Source organism: Corticium candelabrum, chromosome 11 (genome assembly GCF_963422355.1).
Source record: "Corticium candelabrum chromosome 11, ooCorCand1.1, whole genome shotgun sequence".
Taxonomy (NCBI): domain Eukaryota; kingdom Metazoa; phylum Porifera; class Homoscleromorpha; order Homosclerophorida; family Plakinidae; genus Corticium; species Corticium candelabrum.
In genome coordinates this window covers 3,149,309-3,168,461 of record NC_085095.1, presented here as the reverse complement: position 1 = coordinate 3,168,461, position 19,153 = coordinate 3,149,309, and the positions used below count along the sequence as shown (strand labels likewise).

The window sequence follows — 19,153 nt, the reverse complement described above, 5'->3', positions numbered from 1 at the left end:
TCTGTCTGTCTGTCTGCCTGTCTGTCTGTCCGTATGCATCGTCCAAGCAAAATCAGGAGGAAAGGTATAGAGCTGCACTGAAATCCATCAAGTGTGGTGAATTGTCTCGTTCCGCAAGAATCCTTAGGGGCCGTCCGTAGTTACCGAATGATTTTAAAATCCGAACAACGTTCGAAAGTGGGTGGGTGGGTCAGAAGGCTGTTCGAATTAGAAATCATTTGATCACTGCGCATGCGCAGATTTCTTTATTGTCCAGTGGTGATGAAAAAGCAGCTGACTCTCTTTGGTGTACGGAAGAGGAAGAGAGAGCCTTTCTTCCAACGCAGTGCAGATGACAGTGATTACACACGAGTGATCGAAACTCTGTGGCAGCAAGATGCTGGACAGCGCACTCGCAAGGACTTCTTCAAGTGGGCGCAAGGCCAATGGCGTGACAAGTACTCGAAGGACAGGAAGGCAAGAGATGATGTGATAGCCAAGAGCGTTGGAGTCCAACAGGGAATGGACAATGCGGACGAGAAGGCGGCGACGACTGGTTACTTCCGGCGATTGGATGAACCGGAACCGAAGCGTTCACACCTATGTTGTCATGGCCGTCATGACCAGGTTAGTATGGTCGCTTCGGTATCCACAGATGGCGACGACATAGAGGTAGCTAGTGGAGGGCCCGAAGCAGAGTTCTTGAATGCTATTGGGATTGACTCCTCTCAATTGCTGACGGAAGATGTTGTAGGCAGATCAGATTTTATGGGCGTGTTACGTCAGTGCGCGCGACAGTGGCTGGCTTGATTATGGTTTGCCGTCTCTTCTAGGAAAGGTCAACCATGTCTGTGAACTTTGCAATCGGTATGTTTTCCAATCTGAGGCAGATAGGACACGCCACTTGCAAAGGATTCATAACCGTTCAAAGAGAAAAGAGGCTGTCCAGGCACACACAGAACAACAGGCTGCACCTAAACCCTCTCACAATTGTACATACACTGGCTGTGGCCACATATTCAGCACCCAGTACCAACTACAACGCCACAAACAAGAGACAGGGCACAAGTGCAGGGCTGGAAGAAAGAAGAAGGGAACATGCTGACTCTATAGTCTATTAAACTGTTTAGTAGAGTACACGATGTGATTTTGTTCGATAAATAGAAGTGGGTACAGCGTATAATAGCTGCGAGGAGAAATTGTTTCATGACTATGGACAGCTGTTAGGATTAGGTAGGTGGGTGGGTGGGTAAGAAGAAATTCTAACGTTGTTCGGATTTTAAAATCATTCGGTAACTACGGACGGCCCCTTACAAGTAATAGTTTGATGCAATCGTCACTAGAAACTGAGGAAAAATTGAAAGCCAAACATCCTAGTCAATCAGAAGAATTAAGTCTTCTGCTGTGAACAACCCTCAGATAGACTTAAAAAGGTTTTTTTTCTTGGAGGCATTGAGGAGAGCACCAAGGGGGGAAGGTGCTGGTCCTTCGGGCTGGAGGTATGAGCATCTACGTCAACTACTAGAAAACATTCTCACCTGTGATCTCCTGTTTGGAGCTTGTTGCCACATTGCGAAAGATCATTTTCCTGCCAACATATACAGCTCCTCTATTTGCAGCATCAAGATTGATTGCTCTTCTTAAGAGAAATGGAGATGTTAGACCCATCACAATAGGTGAGACACTAAGGCGATTAACTGCAAAGATTATTTGCCTTTATTTGAAGTCAGGTCTTGCAACTTACTTCGCTCCTCTTCAACATGGGGTAACTACGCCGTGAGGATCAGAAATGTTAGTCCACCACATCCGAATGCTGCTAGAGTTGGATTCAGAATAGGGAATTCTTAAAACAGATATATCAAATGCCTTCAATCGAGTCTCAAGACAACAATTTTTGGATGAGGTGATAATTCACTTTCCCCAAATTCATGCTCATGTCCAACAAATGTATGGAATCACAAGTCCATTACTGTACTTCAAATGTAAATATGTGTCAGTTATTGCATCAGAAGACGGGGTCACCTTGGTGACCCCTTGGGTCCACTCCTATTTGCTTTGTCTATGCACCCAGTTATCAATAGACTTCAAAAGAAGCACAGCAATTTAACTATGTTGGCTTACTTGGATGACATCTTTGTGGTTGGCTAAAGTCAACAGTATGAGTCGGTGCTAACTGATCTACGAAAAGAGTTCCAAACAGTCAACCTGAAAATTTGTGATAGAAAGTGTGAAATGTATTTGCCATTAGCCAAAGAGAATAATGTAAACAGATTCTCAGTTTCCATAGTATCGACTGGTGTTGATATTCTTGGGTGCCTATTGGCAATGATTCTTATGTCCAGTCTAGATGTAGCAAATCAGCGGCTGCAGGTGAAGGCCTTTGTTCTCAACTGTTCAACTTGAATGATCCTCAAAGTGCACTTCTCTTACTGCGGTACTGTATTGTGCCCGCACTGAATCATTTAGCAAGGTGTGTGCCTCCTCCAGTTTTAAACCAAGCTTCTCACATTCATGATCAGCTTCAAGAGATACTTTTGCAGCAATATTGGGGTTGAGTGCACTTGACGAGCTGACATGGAAGCAAACACCTCTTAAGATCAAGTTGGGAGGTTTTGGCATTACAAACTTGACATAAATCTCTGCTGCTGCTTTTGTGGGTTTATGGTGCTATTTAATGAGCACGATTCCTCAAAGATTTTCATTGAGAATACATATATGTGACAGCCTCAACTGCGCGAGTCCACCTCCTTTTATCAGCATCTTTGCAAGGCAATAGCAAGCCTTCTTCTACCTTAGGATCAGATGGAGAGACACTCATACCTCAGTCTTTGTCTGGGCTTATGGTAAATCCAGTAAAACTTCAAAATCGTCTGAGCGTGGATATTGCTGAAGGGAATGCAGCAACATGTGTCATGTTCTGGTCTGTGAGGAACCAACCGGGAGAGCTGACTCAAAGAGGGAAAGGTGACGACCTATTCAGGTGAGACAGTCAGTGAATGACATCGTCTGGTCGGCAAGGGATTGTCCGGAACAAGTAAATAATTATCCGGGTGCCTCCCAGCAGCGGTACCCCTGTATCCATCCCTGAATCTCAAATAAAATTTTAACAAACTTTGATGACTTTCACGTCCTGAGATAAAAACATAGACTTGTTTGTCCTAAGTGTTTAGACACTTAATTACCCTTCTGTACTTGTGTATTATGTCAGTCATTAGTTAACGAATATGGTACGCTAAATTCCTATATATTGTTCGTTCTCAACATTGTACAAACTTACATGAATATACTCTAACTATGAGTATCAGATCGAACACAGCAATATCTACTGCATGCATACGCAGCCATTCTATTTCTCAGTCACGCAACAATACCGTAATCACAGAACAGACAGTCTTTGGTCTCTACTAAAACAATTCTTTGTCACAATAATTATACAAAGACATCAGATTTTGTTTTGTTGCTTTGCCTGCCTTCGGTATGTTGCTTGCTCTGCGAGGATCTTTTGCAGCAAACTTTTTGTAGGATCGTTCTGTACAGATTTCTGACATTGCGATTCAACACAAAAACAACTAAGAGGAATATGGCTTGAAGAATGGTAGCACAAACGAAGACATACCACAACCAACTCAAATGTCTAATCGTTGCCAGAAATGCAGCGATCCATGTCAATCCCAAAAGACTGAATATACCAACACAAATCTTTACTCGTTTCCATATTCTCTTACTTGTTTCAACTCGCAGAACATCAGCTCGAGCCACACTGGTTGCTCTAGACAGTTTGTGTATGCAGACAGTCAATGCTGCGAAAGCTATCAGGTTGTACAACAAGATGAGGGATACGGGTAAACCAAAAACAATAAGAAGTGCCATTCCTGGTTGTACCCAACAAATCTCTTGACTGGCAAATGCAATGTCAACGTTAGTGGCTTGATCCAATATGATTGCTATCAACGAGAGTAAGAGCGGTGATCCCCATGCATACACACCATAAACAACAACGGGACGCAAGATCTGCTGCTCACGCCTGCAATCGATAAACTGTGACAAAACAAATGTCTTAAACAAGTCGGTTGCTAAAACACTCGACCACGTGAATTGACTCAATGTAAAGTAGTAAAGGCACACACCCAAAGCAGTGCAAACGTCTTTGTTCGCGGTCCGTCCTGACCCAAATATAAATAAAATTTGTCCAATAGCAATAGAGAGAGCATAGCTCATAATGCACCAACCGGGTGTTGTCCGTAATTCTTTAAACAACACGTACGTGATCAAGAGAGATACGCATGCTAAGAATAGAGATGCACTTGCTGCAGCGGATAGAATGGTAATGGCGTCGTAGTTCCATGCCTTTGCAACAGTCACAGTTTTGTTATAAGTCTGACTGAAATAGTTACATACCAGAATTCGTCTATCTGAACTATTTGTGCCATTAGGGTATTGCAAATATATGGCTCTCTCAAATCCAAAGATGCTATCATTCTTCCACTGTTGATACTCAGACTCATTCAAAGCAATGTATGCATCACATTCCAAGTCATTTTCTTGTCGTGGGGTCCAAATCATAACGGTTCCAGATTGAACACTGTACATGGAGCCACCATATTGAAAGAGAAAATTCTTGGAGTGAATAATTGAAAGAATACTGTCAATAGTCTCATTGTCATTTAGCATATTGATGACCAGATAAACTTGAAAAAATCCGTTAATTGTTGTAATATTTACTTTTCTTACTGTTGCATTAATCAGTTCATTATGCAGGGCAAAATTTATGCCGTCAGAAATCGACTTGCTTAACTCACTATTATTGATAACAGCAATTTCTTTACTGTTATCTGTCATCAATGTTAGATTGAACCTCACAGATACTATATTTGGTTTCAATGGCACACAAATTCCTGAAGCCAATTCAAAATTGATCGGAGAGTAGAGATCTTGGCAGCGCTTTGAGATGATATTGAACACTTGTCCACTACCACATGATTTTGTCAACTCTGTCGTGGTCCAACCGTCACTAAATGATTGTCTTCCGTTGTCATTAATATTCAGAATAGCAGGAAATGGAGTTATCTGTCTTTCTGGAATCCATCTATCCACTATTTCACCACAAACACCTGGAGGCAGCCTAGTTATGTGAAACAGTCTATAACCTAGGCCATTACACTCAGCACAGTCAATATTCTTGTAGATTCTATTCGTACAAGGCCCTAAAGATACACTTACACGATCAGTATATGACAAACATCTTGACTTTAGACAGTTGTAGTGATCTATCGTCATCAGATTAGTGAGCTGATCGTAAGGAAGACAGTGATCAATAGTTCGTGTGTGACATTGTCGAAAGGGGTCGAGCCATCGAGATGTGACATTTGGCTGCTGAAAGTATGCAATGCTGCAGCTTTGCTCGATTCTCTCGATAGTCACATTGCCATTGAATGTATTGTCTAAATAATTTACAATTCTGTCATCGCAATAGAGTCCAGTTTTCCAGAAAGTATACTCGCTTGCATTCTGGTGGTTGCAGATTGCACAGTAGACGTTCCTGTATGTTATATCAGAAGTACTCACAGGTGTCAACTGTAGACCATTGGAAACATGTAGAGACGCGTTTACGTTCTCACACCTTTCTCTAATTTTCACACGCCACTCGTCGTCATACCACGTAGAGGAACACGACGTTTTCATGTAGACACCATCTTCGGACTCATAAGCTTGTCTGATTCTTTCTATAACTTTTACTCGTTCGCTGACATTTTTTAATAGGTTTACAGGATTGACGCACATTAGTGTTTGAGAATCATTCTGAAACTACAGAAATAGCAAAAATTATATAGCCAAAATTTTGAGACTTAGCTAACAAAGTATTGTAGCTTATGAAAGTTAATTAAGGTAAGCAATATCATTCGTATTTCATAGAATTTAATGTCTGTAAAATAATTAAACATGATTTTAAAAACTTAGTTATAGTATGCAGAATATATGGTTTTGGAAGTCTATGTGTTGGTATAAGAGAATTGCTGTTTGTTAGTTTTCTACTTTGACGATATATAAATGTGGATATTTCCAAGTGGTGACACGACAGAAGACATATAGTAGCGCCATTCTGTTGTATGATATCTAATAAATGTAGCAATCAATATGAGCATACAGTAACCTTTACATTTTAACTGTATTGAATAATCTGTTACATTATTGTGTTTCTATAGTTTAGTATGAGAGGGCCAGAGAGGCAACAACAAAATTTCGGCTTCTAGCCATTACTCACTCTAAATCAAACCGAGAAGTCTCATTTAGATTGCGATTGACGGTGTTTGTTTTCTAGCTGTTAGAGCCAACGAAAACAACAACTGGGAATGCAATACTCTCCTCTCTCTCCTCTCCTCTCTCTCTCTCTCTCTCTCTCTCTCCCTCTCTCTCTCCCTCTCTCTCTCTCTCTCTCTCTCTCTCTCTCTCTCTCTCTCTCCTCTCTCTCTATCTGGTGTGGTGTGTGTGGTGTGTGTGGTGTGTGTGGTGTGTGTGGCGTGTGTGGCGTGTGTGGCGTGTGTGGTGTGTGTGTGGTGTGTGTGGCGTGCGTAGCGTGTGTGGTGTGTGTGTGGTGTGTTTGGTGTGTGTGTGTGTGTGTGTGTGTGTGTGCTCGCGCGTGTGTGTGAGAGCGAGCGAGCGAGCGAGCGTGCCTGCGTGCGTGGGTATGTGTGAGTTCACCCGCCGGTATCAATGTCTTCACATTCTAGGAGTTCATACAGACGTCATATGACACTCAGAATTAAGTTTCATGCATTTGTCTTACTCTGTGTGCATTGTCAAACGTCTCGCTTTGATCGAGACGGTTACAAAGCCTCTGCAGGGGAATATATAGCCTTGGCATGAACTGATTGATACAATCATTTGACGCTCTGTATGCAAATTAACTCCAAGGCTCTTGTCAGCTTCAACAATATTACAAAGTTGAACATTGTTTTTCAGGAGTTACCACGAGGATGCGTTGACTAATCTAGTTCTTTCAAAATGTAGCGGTCCGTGCGCGTTCATGTGGCAGCCAGGGATGTCACGTGTGAGCTGTAGGTGTTCCAAAACCTTTAGAAGACAAGAGTGAAGACAAGAGTAATAAAGCAGGACACAAACACAAGATGCAGTCCAGTCTCACCATTGTTTCAGGCTGGTTCGAATTAAAGGATTGCTGAGGGTATACATACATGTGTAGCATGAACCTAGCAGTCAAATGTTTAACAAAGTAGGCTGGCTGCACTTTTGAGGAACTGGTTGCGTGACCGCGTGCAGCGGTACCTCTTCAACAGAACAAGACAGGCATCGACGTACGTATCAAACTAATCTATTTGAAGACCGCATGAAATTCTTTGTAACCTGCATGCACATGTGGTCAAAGTACTGGAAGTAACGAAACGTCAGCTTGGAGTCACCTTGCAGCTATTACTATAGCATATTCTCTAACACTTGCTTGGTGTGTTTAACACTGTATTACTAATGAGCTAACACTTACTCTACTACAATATGACGGTGCATTCGATTGTTGTACAAAGATACAAGTAATGTTCTTACCTTTAGATGGAAAAGAATTTTTTCAGTTTCCGCACTGTGAATTAGTCCCAAGCAGCAATCTCCATACACCTTGCAGAACTTGTCACAGAAACAACGCTCCAAGTAAGAATTGTTGCTTAGTCTGTTCATTTCACATCGTTCACCACATGTAGCATTGCATCTGAGAGGGTGCTCGTATTTGCTATATTCAACTTGAAAGCGTCTGTTGTCAATCTTACAGAGAGGTTTGCCTGTACCGTCTTGCTGTAACCGCAACGCCATTGCGCACAAATAGATGAACGCAAGACGATGTCCACATGCTTCTATTCGAGTCATACCGCGCTATGCATCACCAGACAAAGTGCGAGACGTGTTACGAGTAGGCAAGCTTCTCCAATTCCGGAGCGTAGGAGTACTAGGACCACCCTCCAAGTACACGTGAATCAATTTGGGCAACTTCCCTTAGAAGATTGCCGCCCAGAGTTTGAAAGTGCGTATCCAACTCTTTATCGCACAGTTCTGTTCTAGGAGTACGTGCATGTATGCCCATAAGCCATCTTCGGCCTACTTGGTGGAATAACGCGCGTTATTTTACGTCAGGGTCGCATGACCGGAAACAAGTTGCCACTGAACAGCTAAGACTGCGGTCATTTTTGGTTGGCATCTCCTGTTCAGAGACTGACTCAGTCACTGACCCTCTAGTTTATCTAGGAAACGCAAACATTTATGCGGTTTTAACCGTTTATCGTATAAATGTGTAGGGTGCTTAGGATCTCTCCATCAGCAATAATACAGTACAAATAGCTGGGACCTTTGTCTGCATGTCCGTCCGTCCGTGTGTTTTGCCTCTTTGTTACGTCGCAATGGCCCACCGTTTATTACATGCATGCAAGTGCGTAGCAAGTGGTGTTCTAAGTTGGTCTCAAGCGGCGCGAGTGAAATCGATCTACCTAATTATAGAGATAAATTTGACACAATTTATTATGCGCTAAGTTTCGCATCGTAGTACCGATTTTAGGTTGCAGGGCGGCGATAAATTCCCGCGAGTATACATGCAGGCCATTGGCCCAAAACAAGATAGAACCTTTTCTAAACACAATTGCAATAGAACATGGTATTGTCGCACAATAAGATTGTCTATTACGAATTCTAGGTTGTTAACACTCCGCTAATATAGATCGGCGTTAAGTGGTGCGAATAGACCTAATTTACCCAAACTGAAGTTACCTAGAGGCAAACTCAAATGCGTAAATTGGTACAAACCCTGGCTTTCAAGAAATTGCTTGCAGGTCCACTCGCAAGTGCAAAGTATTGCATTCCACATCATTTTTGTTGTTTCCTCAGACTTTCTCTCAGAATCTCTGGTCGAGAGGTTGGAGTTACTACCTTTGTTCGGTCACAATTTAACGATTACAGGCCTTAGCAGAAGACCTGCGTACCGTCAGTGTGTATCTATGATACGTGTATATCACAACTCTTACTCTCGTTGATAGCAATCATACTGCTCAATCCACTGACGTTGAGATTGCATTTTCCAGCCGACATATTGGTTGGGTACAACCAGGATTGGCTAGCTCTTCAGGCCCGTAAGCTGCTTTGCCAAAGGGGAGTGGGGTTCAAATTCCATAAAAATGGACTTCTGACGTCACCTTAAAGTTATGTGATTGTGATAATGTTATATTAAAATGTAAATAAATAAGGTGTCTGTTTAATTAATATGCACATTGGACGCATGAGTGTATGTATGTATGTACCGTATTTGTTCGAATAGAGAGCGCCCTCGATTAGAGGCCGCTCTCAAATATTGGCCGCAGTTAAAGAGACATGTTAAAAATTTAGGCCGCCCTCGAATTGAAGCCGCAATAACAGCGAAGTTGCTGGCAACGCCCACATCACATGCTTTGATGCTTCCACGTCAATTAGCCTTGTTCCAAGACTTTCTCTCGCTAGTATTGTCCGGTACCCGTATGACAATTCCAGGCGCGAGAGAGTCTGGGATCATCCCGCCTACTTCCTGCCATATCTCCTTACTAAATTCTCACTAAGTGTCACCCTCAACGTCATCAACTGTCACCCCCGACGTCATCAACTGTTCCGTAACTTCAAATCAAATTAGTGTTAGCACTAATCGAATAAACGTACCACACGGGATGCTATGACCATTGTTTGGTGTTTGTGGCATATCCAGGACTTGCAGACAACTGAAGCATGTTGAAAAGGTAAGTCTATGGAGTGTTGGTGAAGGGTGTCGTGTAGGCTCGTAGTGTGAGATCTACAATTGGTGGAGTGATGACCTTCTTGGTATTTCACACGCGCATCTCCTTTGCGGTCAGTACGTACACCGTTTGCGCGCACACTCTATTCTATAGCAAAAGCACTCAATGACAATGGAACGGGTTGATCTTGACAGGAAACTACGGTCTACCCTTCGAGAAGTCTTCAAGTATGAAAACTTCCGGGAGGGTCAACTTGAAGTTTCCAGGGCTATTCTTTCGCGAAAAGATGTATTTGTTAGAATGAGGACTTCTGGTGGAAATTCACTGTGTTATCTGCTACCTGCTATGATCCTGTCTGGTTCATGCATTTTTGTTAGCCCTTTGATATCACTGATGGATGATCAAGTACCTAGGAGTTAGATTGTATTGAACTTTTGTGGCTTGACACAGGCCAAATGTCTGTATCCTCCTCTATTTCAAGGTTAGTAAACTGGAGGGAAAATCAGTTTCTGTTACTCGCATAGCTTTTCTATCAGATAATGAGCTGCTTGAGGATATATGTCTAGGAAATTTCAAACTGAGTGAGCACTTGCATTGTAATTGTGGTTGTTCTGACAGGCCTAACAGGGTCTCTTGTCTTTCTTATTTCAGTCTACATGTCACCCGAGACAATTACTAGAAAGTTTTTCAGGAATGCAATGTCTGAGAGATTGAAAGATGTTACTTCCTTCATTGCTATAGATGAAGCTCATTTAATTGAAGACTGGGGTAAATTTCGCCCTGCTTATAAAAAGCTTAACTATATCCGTTCCTGTCTACCGTCTGTCCCACTCATGGCTCTTTTAGCAACAGCTCCACGTCATCTTATTGTTTCAGTCACTCAGCGGCTAAATATGCCTGATTATGTCCTAGTGTCTGGATCCTTGAATCGGCCCAACCTCTTCTTTTCTTTGGATTTATCCGAGTCTATGTTGTCTGTATTTCACTCACTTTCTTCAATGTTGTCATCAGTCAAGTCTCCAGAAGTAATTCCTAAGACATTGATATTTTGTAGAGCTAAGGACACCCTGTACGGTGTTTATGTTCATCTCGTCCGTAGCTTTAGTGCTGCCACCAAGGGCTGTGTAGGTCAGTATCAAGCGACGATGTCTCTAGAGGGTCGGTCACAACATTATGAGAATTTTAAGAGTGGAAGGCAGAGAGCAATGGTAGATACAAGTGCATTTGGTCTTGGGATAGACATTGATGATATCACTGAAGTAATCTTGTTTGGTGTGCCAGACAAGGCATCAGAATTGGTGCAGTTAGCTGGTCGTGCAGGAAGAGACTCAAGGCGATTGTGTCCGGTTAGATTTGTGGCACATGCCCGTGATCTTAAATACACTGGGCCTGACGTCGTAAAACTTTGTTCAAATACATCTTGTTTGCGGAAAGTAATAATTCGTGACATTTTGCAGTCTGAGGAGCTTTTACCAGCCTCTTCTGCTCTTCTAGTGAACGTCCAGGTGTGTTTTTCACCGAAATACCATGTACAGATGATGGCACTCCAATTCCTTGTAGATCTGGAGCTTTGAGATCACGTCGAGTTCTTGCAGGGCAGAGAGTTGCATTAAACCAACCGTTGCTAAAGGTTAGGGAAACTGCAGGAGGCACACGATTTAGGCGGAGAGGTCTAGATGGAGTACTTTCCATGGCAGTGATTGCCAAAATTGTAAAGGGCTGCAATAAGATTTGTTCAGAAGAAGATGTGGTACCACTAGGCGTGGTAAAAGAGTTCAGTGCACCTGTATTTCAATTAATCGAGGGTCATATACCTAACATAGTAACCCACGTTGCTTTGAGGCGTACAAGTGATAACACAGATGTAATTACTGTAGAGAGCGCTGTAGAGATGTTTTGGGGGATTGTAGCAATAACCTGTGAAATTTATGTTAGTGGTATAAGTTAGTGCTATAATAGTGCTATAACGCTACAATAAAGCCTAGCACCTTGTCATATTTCATTGTCTTGCAGAAAATAGATTTCCTCATGGTCTTCATCTGTTGATTTCTCCTCATCAATATGTAGTTCCTCTTCCTTTAGGAATTTGGCCAGCCATTGTTTGGACAATGCAATGTCATATCCTTTACGGTTTGGTGTTGTGAAGCATCTATTTGATGGTAATGTTCTTTGAGAAATTGGACAGGTTGCTCTGGAGTCATTCAAGGTCGATATCGTCATTGGAATGTCTTTTTCAGCCTTTGAGCTTTGATGTCGTGTTCCCTTGTGAGTAGCAAAGACCTCTTTATCACACAATACTGCTGCATCGTGTAGCATGTGAGCTGCTAAACTTATCACTTTTAGGTGATGGAGAGTGAGGTTACCACCAGATGACCTAAGTGCTGTTTTGATCACAAGATTGTGATGTTCAACAGCCATGTCAATTGCCTTTCCGTGACCTGGCCGACCCGACGAATTGACTGTCCTGTTGTGAGTGACTATGTAGGACAGCCACTTTGAAAAATCAGCCATTAAATTTTCCAAGATAATAGCAGCTTCGCTGCTGTAGTTGGTCCTTTTTATGCTAGGAAATACAGTAGCCACATTCTCCAATGCATAATAATTCGTGGACCATCCTCGTGTTTTATGGCATCTCTGAGGTCTTCATACAGCAACGCCATTTGTAAGAATAACCGTTGGAAGTTGTACATATGGTCAGCATCTTTTTTGTCTTTATCAGTTGGGGCTTATAGCACTTGGTTTGCAAATCTCTCAGCTGTTTGGTGCAGCCGTAGTTGAGTCACTGTGCTTTACTACACCAGAGATGTTTAGAAATGTTAGCAGCTATGCAGTCAAGTGTGCTTCTAGTGCATGTCGCAGGAATTCATCTGCTTGCTGGAACTTTTTAGCAGCTATTGTGACATTGGTTCTATTAGTCAGTTCGCTTAGATTGGCCAATGAGCCAGGATGCTCTGGTGACTCCCAAAATGTAAGATGGATTACTTTCAAACACTCCCACATAAAATGGAAATCTCCTAGGATTTCTTTTGCCCATCGAAGACGGGCATTGGGGACATCAGCTACTCTTCTGCGTCAAGCTCCACGGATTGCTCTACAGGTAGCTTGGTCTCCAACGACACATTGCTGAATTGTATCATCTATTGCCAATATTTTCTGTAATTCTTCAAGTATTGTGACATTGTTGTCTAGATAACTCTCATCAACATCAATCACTGAAATTGGATGGATGACAGACTTTGTAGCATGTTTCCTTTGGTTGGAGTAGTATGATGTTGATGTAAAGTGACTGAAGCATTTGAACTTTGTTATGAGCATTGTTTCCACCTTCTTCTGTGCAGATTTATGGAATCTCTGTCATCTTCATCATTGGATAGGATGCTGTCAACAGATAGATCCACTCCTTTGCATTGTGGAATGCCGGCAGTGCTGTAATATTCGAGTGGTGGTAGTTTGGAAACTTTGAAAGCTAAACGACTTGTAAAGTTCCAGGTTTCTGCATGTCTTGCAAATGTTTCATGTATCACCTGTTTGTTAATGTTTATGTTTCATGTCTCACCTGTTTGTTAATGTTTATGTTGTTATAGGCAACAATCCAATGACCACGTTGGAGCTCTCTTCTTTTGTCTATTGCCCTGGCTGAATTTTCTACGTATCTTATAGTCTGACTGTATGAAAGACAAATGGCAATGTGATTGAGTGTAGTTATGACTGATTTGCTTGTTGCCCTAGCAGTCAACATCAAGCTCAGTAGAAGTTGGAAACCCTTTACATGGTCACTATTTTTTGCAAGTACAGTAGTGGCAGTTAGACTATGTATGTCTTTTAAATTGGTGACTGTTCTTGTGAAATCTCTACTGCCACCCATAGTTGACAACAGCAACGTGGTGTTTGGTGCATACTGCAACAATTGGTCATACAGTTGACTGAAGATGAAGTCAGACAAAGTACTTGGATCTGATTCTTCAATTGGACCAATGCACAGTGCTCCTCCGGCTTGCTGCAGGTTAGCCAGCTCTGAGTCTATCTCAGCTCGTACTTTGTCCTATGGGGTAGGCTGAATTTACTGCATTTGGTGTTACAATTGATGCTCCAAATCCTGTTTGACCTGCTTCTCCCGGGCCAATTGAAGCTCTAAGTCTTGCTTGATTTGCTTTTCGTGCTGCAGTTGAAGGCCCAAGTCTTGCTTGATCTGTCTTTCATGTTTCAATTTATATTCCAAGTCTGCTATCAGTTCAGTTGTTGGTGACAGAAGAGGACGCTTGGCGGTATGGTCGGTCTTCTTTCTAATGCCACAGTACATGTACGATCGGCTTCCTTTTAACTCTGACATTTTTTCTGTGTACTCTATTTGCTGAGCCAAAGGAAACTTGTATGAGTTTTCCCGTATCGCTGGAAGATATTGCAGCCTCTCCAGCAGACTCTAGGGCAACGTTCATGCAGTCAAGAACATCTTTTGTCAACACTCTGTCTGACTCAGTTCCAAGCTCAAAATTCTCATGAAGCCTACAACAGTATCAGCTGTTAGTTTGGCTACAATAGTTAGCTGGATTGTGTATAGCACAGAGTATTTGCCTCTTACAACTTGACATAACGTGAATTGACTTCATCAGAGGGATCTGTCGATGAATGTTCCATGGCCATGGTAGGACAACAGAGACACTGGGCAGTGAGAGCTAGATAGTCAGACTAAAGTATACACTGTAGTTGGTAACCAACAGAAGTGAGCAAGAACTTCAATACATTGCTTTTATCTATATCCCTACCCGGATATGTTCAGTTTCTAGAAATTTGTTAGTAGTTACTATATAGTAGTTGCTAGAGTACTGGGAAGTCATGATCTGAAATGTTCTCAAATATGATGTCATTGTCACGGACATTGTGCTATCCGGTACAGCGGTTTCCAATAACTGATTAGGAATGCACACGTTATGGGAGGAATGTGAATGACATCATTTACTACTAGAAGTAGTAGATCGTCGCTTCAGTAGAAGAGTCGAGTAATTTACAATGATGATGATGAGATATTTGAAAGTCTTGACAGTCACGTGTTCAGCTTCTAACGCGATACGTTGCTAGTTACAAGAACGGCTGACTGCGATTACACGATCACACGTAACAGTAATGTAACATAAAAGAGCTCAGTCAGTGTGTTTACGCATGTGATTTTCAAGCAGATAGATTCAAACCGTGCGCTCTCATGATCATGCGTACCTACAAATTATGTAGACGTGCTCAGCGACCATGGAAACTATGCAATGCACGTTCTGTGTACACCTGACGTGGCCGACATGCCCAGAGCTTGCCAAATTGCGCTAGGTGGATACACAGATAGGTCCCACACTAGTCTATTGGATTAGTGCTAATGCTAATTTGATTTTGAAGTTACGGGACAGTTGATGACGTTGGGGGTGACACTTAAAGAGCATTTAGTAAAGAGATATGGCAGGAAGTAGGCGGGATGATCCCAGACTCTCTCGCGCCTGGAATTGTCATACGGGCACCGGACAATACTAGCGCGAGAGAGTCTGAGGACGAGGATACACGTCAATTTCATCCTAGCGCACTCGTTTATCAAAGTATCTGCTGTAGTTGTACGGCATCCGTAATTCGCATCTCGCGTTTGTGAGCTTCACATGCATGCCTCTCATCCAAGCCCACTCGTTTATCAAAGTATTTATCGTAGACGATATGATAGTTGTGGCAATTACATTTTAAAACTGGCACCGTTAACAGTGTCACCTTACGTCAACAGAAGAAATGCGACGTCCAAGTACCAACTTGTCACGGCGTGAAGTAGAGACTTAAAATAGAAGCTGCAGTTCCGTAACCTTGTTAAAAATAGAGGCTGCGGCCACTATTGGGAAGAAATACGGTATGTATGCACGCATGCATGTATTTATGTATATATCTTTGTATTTATGTACTATGTATGCTTGTATGTATGTATGTATGTATGTATGTAAGTATGTATGTATGTATGTATGTGGCTCAATTGGTTAGAGTGTGAGTTTGGAGATTGGCAACATCCGGGACCTTTGGGTCAGAGTTCGAGTGCGGGAGGGCCACATACATAAATTCCCTTGGGCAAGGAACTAACATACAATTGCATCTCTCTCCGGAGTGTCAGGTTCTGTCTACAGCAAGTATCTACGGCAAGTACAGCAAGAGTGAAGTACATCATAGTGACTTCTGATAGTGACTTCTGCTACAGTAGTGTTAAATTGCAGTGTTAGATTGCGGTGTTAGATTGCAGAATAGTGATTGCAGTATCTAACCTGGGTCCTAAAGGTCCTTGTAAACAAAGTATGTATGTATGTGGCTCAATTGGTTAGAGTGTGCAGTTGGAGATTGACAACATCCGGGATCATTGGGTCAGAGTTTGAGTGCGGGAGAGCCACATACATAAATTCCCTTGGGCAAGGAACTAACATACAATTGCCTCACTCTCTCCGGAGTGTCAGTTCTGTCCAAGCAGCAATTTGAAGTACATAGTGACATATAGTGACTGCTGATAGTGTTAGATTGTAAAGTATTGTAGCAAGTGCTTAGTGACTGCAGTATCTAACCTGGGCCTTATAGGCTCTTGTAACAAAAATGTATGTATGTATGTATGTATGTATGTATGTATGTATGTATGTCGATGTATATTATGCGTCAGATCTGTACCGTTAAATTGTTGACATCATCACCTTATATATTATCAGAATTCGTAACACTGGTATGAAATATTAGAACGTACGTAAAGCAGCGAAATTACGCTATTGTTAGTCCCGGCGGTAATCCAATTGAAACATATACTGCTAACATTACAATAATCATATTGTTATTAAGTAGAACATAGGATGAGGGTGTATAATATTAAGAGAATCTAATTCTATACGCCTGGGATGTAGGCGCGATTCCTCAGTAAGAGAAACGGTCTTAGCGTGCGGTGGGTTTCGTTCGAACCCTCCCCCCCCCGCCTAAAGCCCCTCCAGCCTACAGGCCTGCTCTTCTTATTGCTTTTTTGTTTACCTGTATTCCTCGACCACCTTGTTGTAAAATCTAATAGCTTCACAGCACTGACTGTCTGCATGTATACAAACTGTCTAGAGCAACAAATGTGTCTGGTGCTGATATTCTGCGAGTAGAAAGAGGTAAAAGAATATGAACACACGTAGAGATTTGTGTTAATAGATTCAGTCTATTGTCACGGATCACTGCATTCCTGGCAACAAAGTTACATTTGATTTAGTTGTGGTACATGTATGTCTTCGTTTGTGCTATCAATATTTAAGCCGTATTCATTGTAGTTGTCTTTGTGTTGAATCGCTAGGTCAGAAATGTCTTCAGACGATGCTACAAAATATATTCGCTGCAAAAGAGTTTTAACTCGCAACCCGGAGCAGTACACACACACACACACACACACACACACACACACACACACACACACACACACACACACACACACACACACACACACACACACACACACACAACCGTTGTCCCTGCAGTATAGTGACAATTGTTTCAGTAGAGACAAAACGCTGTCTGCATGTTCTGTAACTAACTTATGATTGTATCCTTGTTTAGTTTGAAACATTAAACAGTTGTGTATTCACATGCAAGAGCATGCATGCAGTATATATTGCTGTTTTGGATCTGCTACATACGTAGTCACATTGTATGTAAATTTGCAGTGTTGAGCAAAAAAATACGAAGCAATTTTGTTGTAAAGTAACTAGACTTAACATTTGACTGTCAGACTAACACATAAGGCAAATGCAAAAGGGTAAGTATATACAAACACGTAAGACCACTGAATTGCACGAAAGGCCTATCTTGCATGTTGAAAAGCAACGGCCCCTCAGGAGTGTTGGTCTAGTGATTAGACATAATGTGTTGAAGTCACTCAAATCGTTTGATCCTATCTCAGATAGGATATTGCGTGCTGAGTTCCTCACTGACAAAGAAATTTTGAATGTCACTGTTGGCTAGGCTCTAACAGAACAATGGGCAAAGATGTAGTAAGGTAGGGAACCAAATGCACCGACAAGAAAGGCATACATCGGTCAGTCCCCATTTGTCTGAGATACCTATCTCTAATTACAGGTAAGCATACGTTACTGTACTGTTAGTGTATTTCCTAGGTAAGCGGCCTCAGCATATGGTTATCCGGGAGGTCGAGCCATGTACGGGACTTAAAGATATTGAAACATGGCTGCTTCCACGGTTCGCTATTTTCTATGTACCGTCTCGCCTTGTGGCCACGGTATTGATTCTTCAAAGGTTATCTAAGTGCTAATTGCAACTATTGGCATAGACCTTACGCAACAGCAATGCGCCTGTGCTTGTACAGCCAACAAAATTATTCTGCGTACCAGATTTTCATTGTCCTTGATTGAATATCTTATCTTTCCGGATAAAATAGCGTTTACTTAATCCTACCCGAATCAATGCAATGTTAAACTAGGGTGATCCGGGGTAATTTCAAACACGTTTCCGAATGGGTGACCCGTATAGTTTACCGACCCCTTGGTTTAATTAATAGTTATAACATGGGCGGTAGCGATGTTGGCGTGTTGTCACGGCCGTTTCGCCTGCGCAACTTAGTTTGCACGTGCTCAATCACGTGGTATTGTACGATCGTCAACATACCATCACTTCCTGTGAAACGTTTTCCATTCTTTCTTCTATGTCTGAATGACAATACGCGAACAACGTGCAAGAAAGTAAGCGCAGACGTTCATACCATAACTCCCTAAATTGTAAGTCTCATAGCACGTTTCTAAATAAGTCACACTTCTACGATAACTACAAAAGTCGTTTTCACTGTTATCTCACATCTCCGGGTTTTTGCAGATATAACAATGATCGCAAACAAGACCCACGTGAGACATCACAGCCACCGTCGGTCGGCTTTTATGTACGCCTCCTAGAAATAACGATACAGATTCGAATTGTTTGACACGTGACTTGGCACTTAGCTGCCTGAAAGTGTGATCAGCTGCAACTGAACTCGTCTACACGAGTGCTTCCGCCTTCTTTCTCGATGCAAAGGGTGCAGCTACTTTATTCAGACGCAGGCAACGGCCAACCGATGAGAAAACAAGGAGAATGGAGATCATGAGACTACGTCGTTGACAGGCGCTTCAGTATGCACGAAAACCTCTCTCTGCTGGGAACAACAGTATAAAGCACGTCATCTAGGGAATTAAACGCATACAGCCAACGATTGCAAACACAGACACATGCTGCCACTCACCTCTGCAACCTCTATGAAGGAACTGACCCCGAGGACAGGGTAGTGTACACATGTACACAAGACTAATGGTCTCTCGGAGAACTTCTTTGCAAGGATCGACTGCAGGTTTGTACGACCGATGACCTAATCACCGTCAGAGACAGGGAATGCGGACAAATTAGAAGATACGGTCACACAA

The 19,153-nt window shown here is 42.3% G+C and overlaps 4 protein-coding genes across 4 annotated transcripts; 2 read left to right on the top strand and 2 right to left on the bottom strand.

Annotated features, from left to right (window-relative positions):
* Positions 1–23: 23 nt before the first annotated feature.
* LOC134187307 (uncharacterized) lies at positions 24–1,282 on the top strand. Its single transcript, XM_062655418.1, has one exon. It carries the CDS (start codon positions 232–234, stop codon positions 787–789), a length of 558 nt encoding a protein of 185 aa, XP_062511402.1. The 5' UTR covers positions 24–231; the 3' UTR covers positions 790–1,282.
* A 1,884-nt stretch (positions 1,283–3,166) lies between these two features.
* Positions 3,167–4,410, bottom strand: LOC134186686 (probable G-protein coupled receptor Mth-like 1). Its single transcript, XM_062654708.1, has one exon. It carries the CDS (start codon positions 4,195–4,197, stop codon positions 3,409–3,411), a length of 789 nt encoding a protein of 262 aa, XP_062510692.1. The 5' UTR covers positions 4,198–4,410; the 3' UTR covers positions 3,167–3,408.
* LOC134187099 (uncharacterized) lies at positions 4,248–7,853 on the bottom strand. The gene is made up of 3 exons (XM_062655216.1): positions 7,534–7,853; positions 4,327–5,784; positions 4,248–4,265 (listed from the first exon to the last, which is right to left on the bottom strand). Exons 1-3 carry the CDS (start codon positions 7,846–7,848, stop codon positions 4,248–4,250), a joined length of 1,791 nt encoding a protein of 596 aa, XP_062511200.1. The 5' UTR covers positions 7,849–7,853.
* Positions 7,854–10,028: 2,175 nt separating this feature from the next.
* Positions 10,029–11,302, top strand: LOC134187098 (uncharacterized). The gene is made up of 3 exons (XM_062655215.1): positions 10,029–10,133; positions 10,179–10,209; positions 10,347–11,302. The coding sequence occupies exons 1-3, from the start codon at positions 10,029–10,031 to the stop codon at positions 11,300–11,302; spliced, it is 1,092 nt and encodes a 363-aa protein (XP_062511199.1).
* The last annotated feature ends 7,851 nt before the right edge of the window (positions 11,303–19,153 follow it).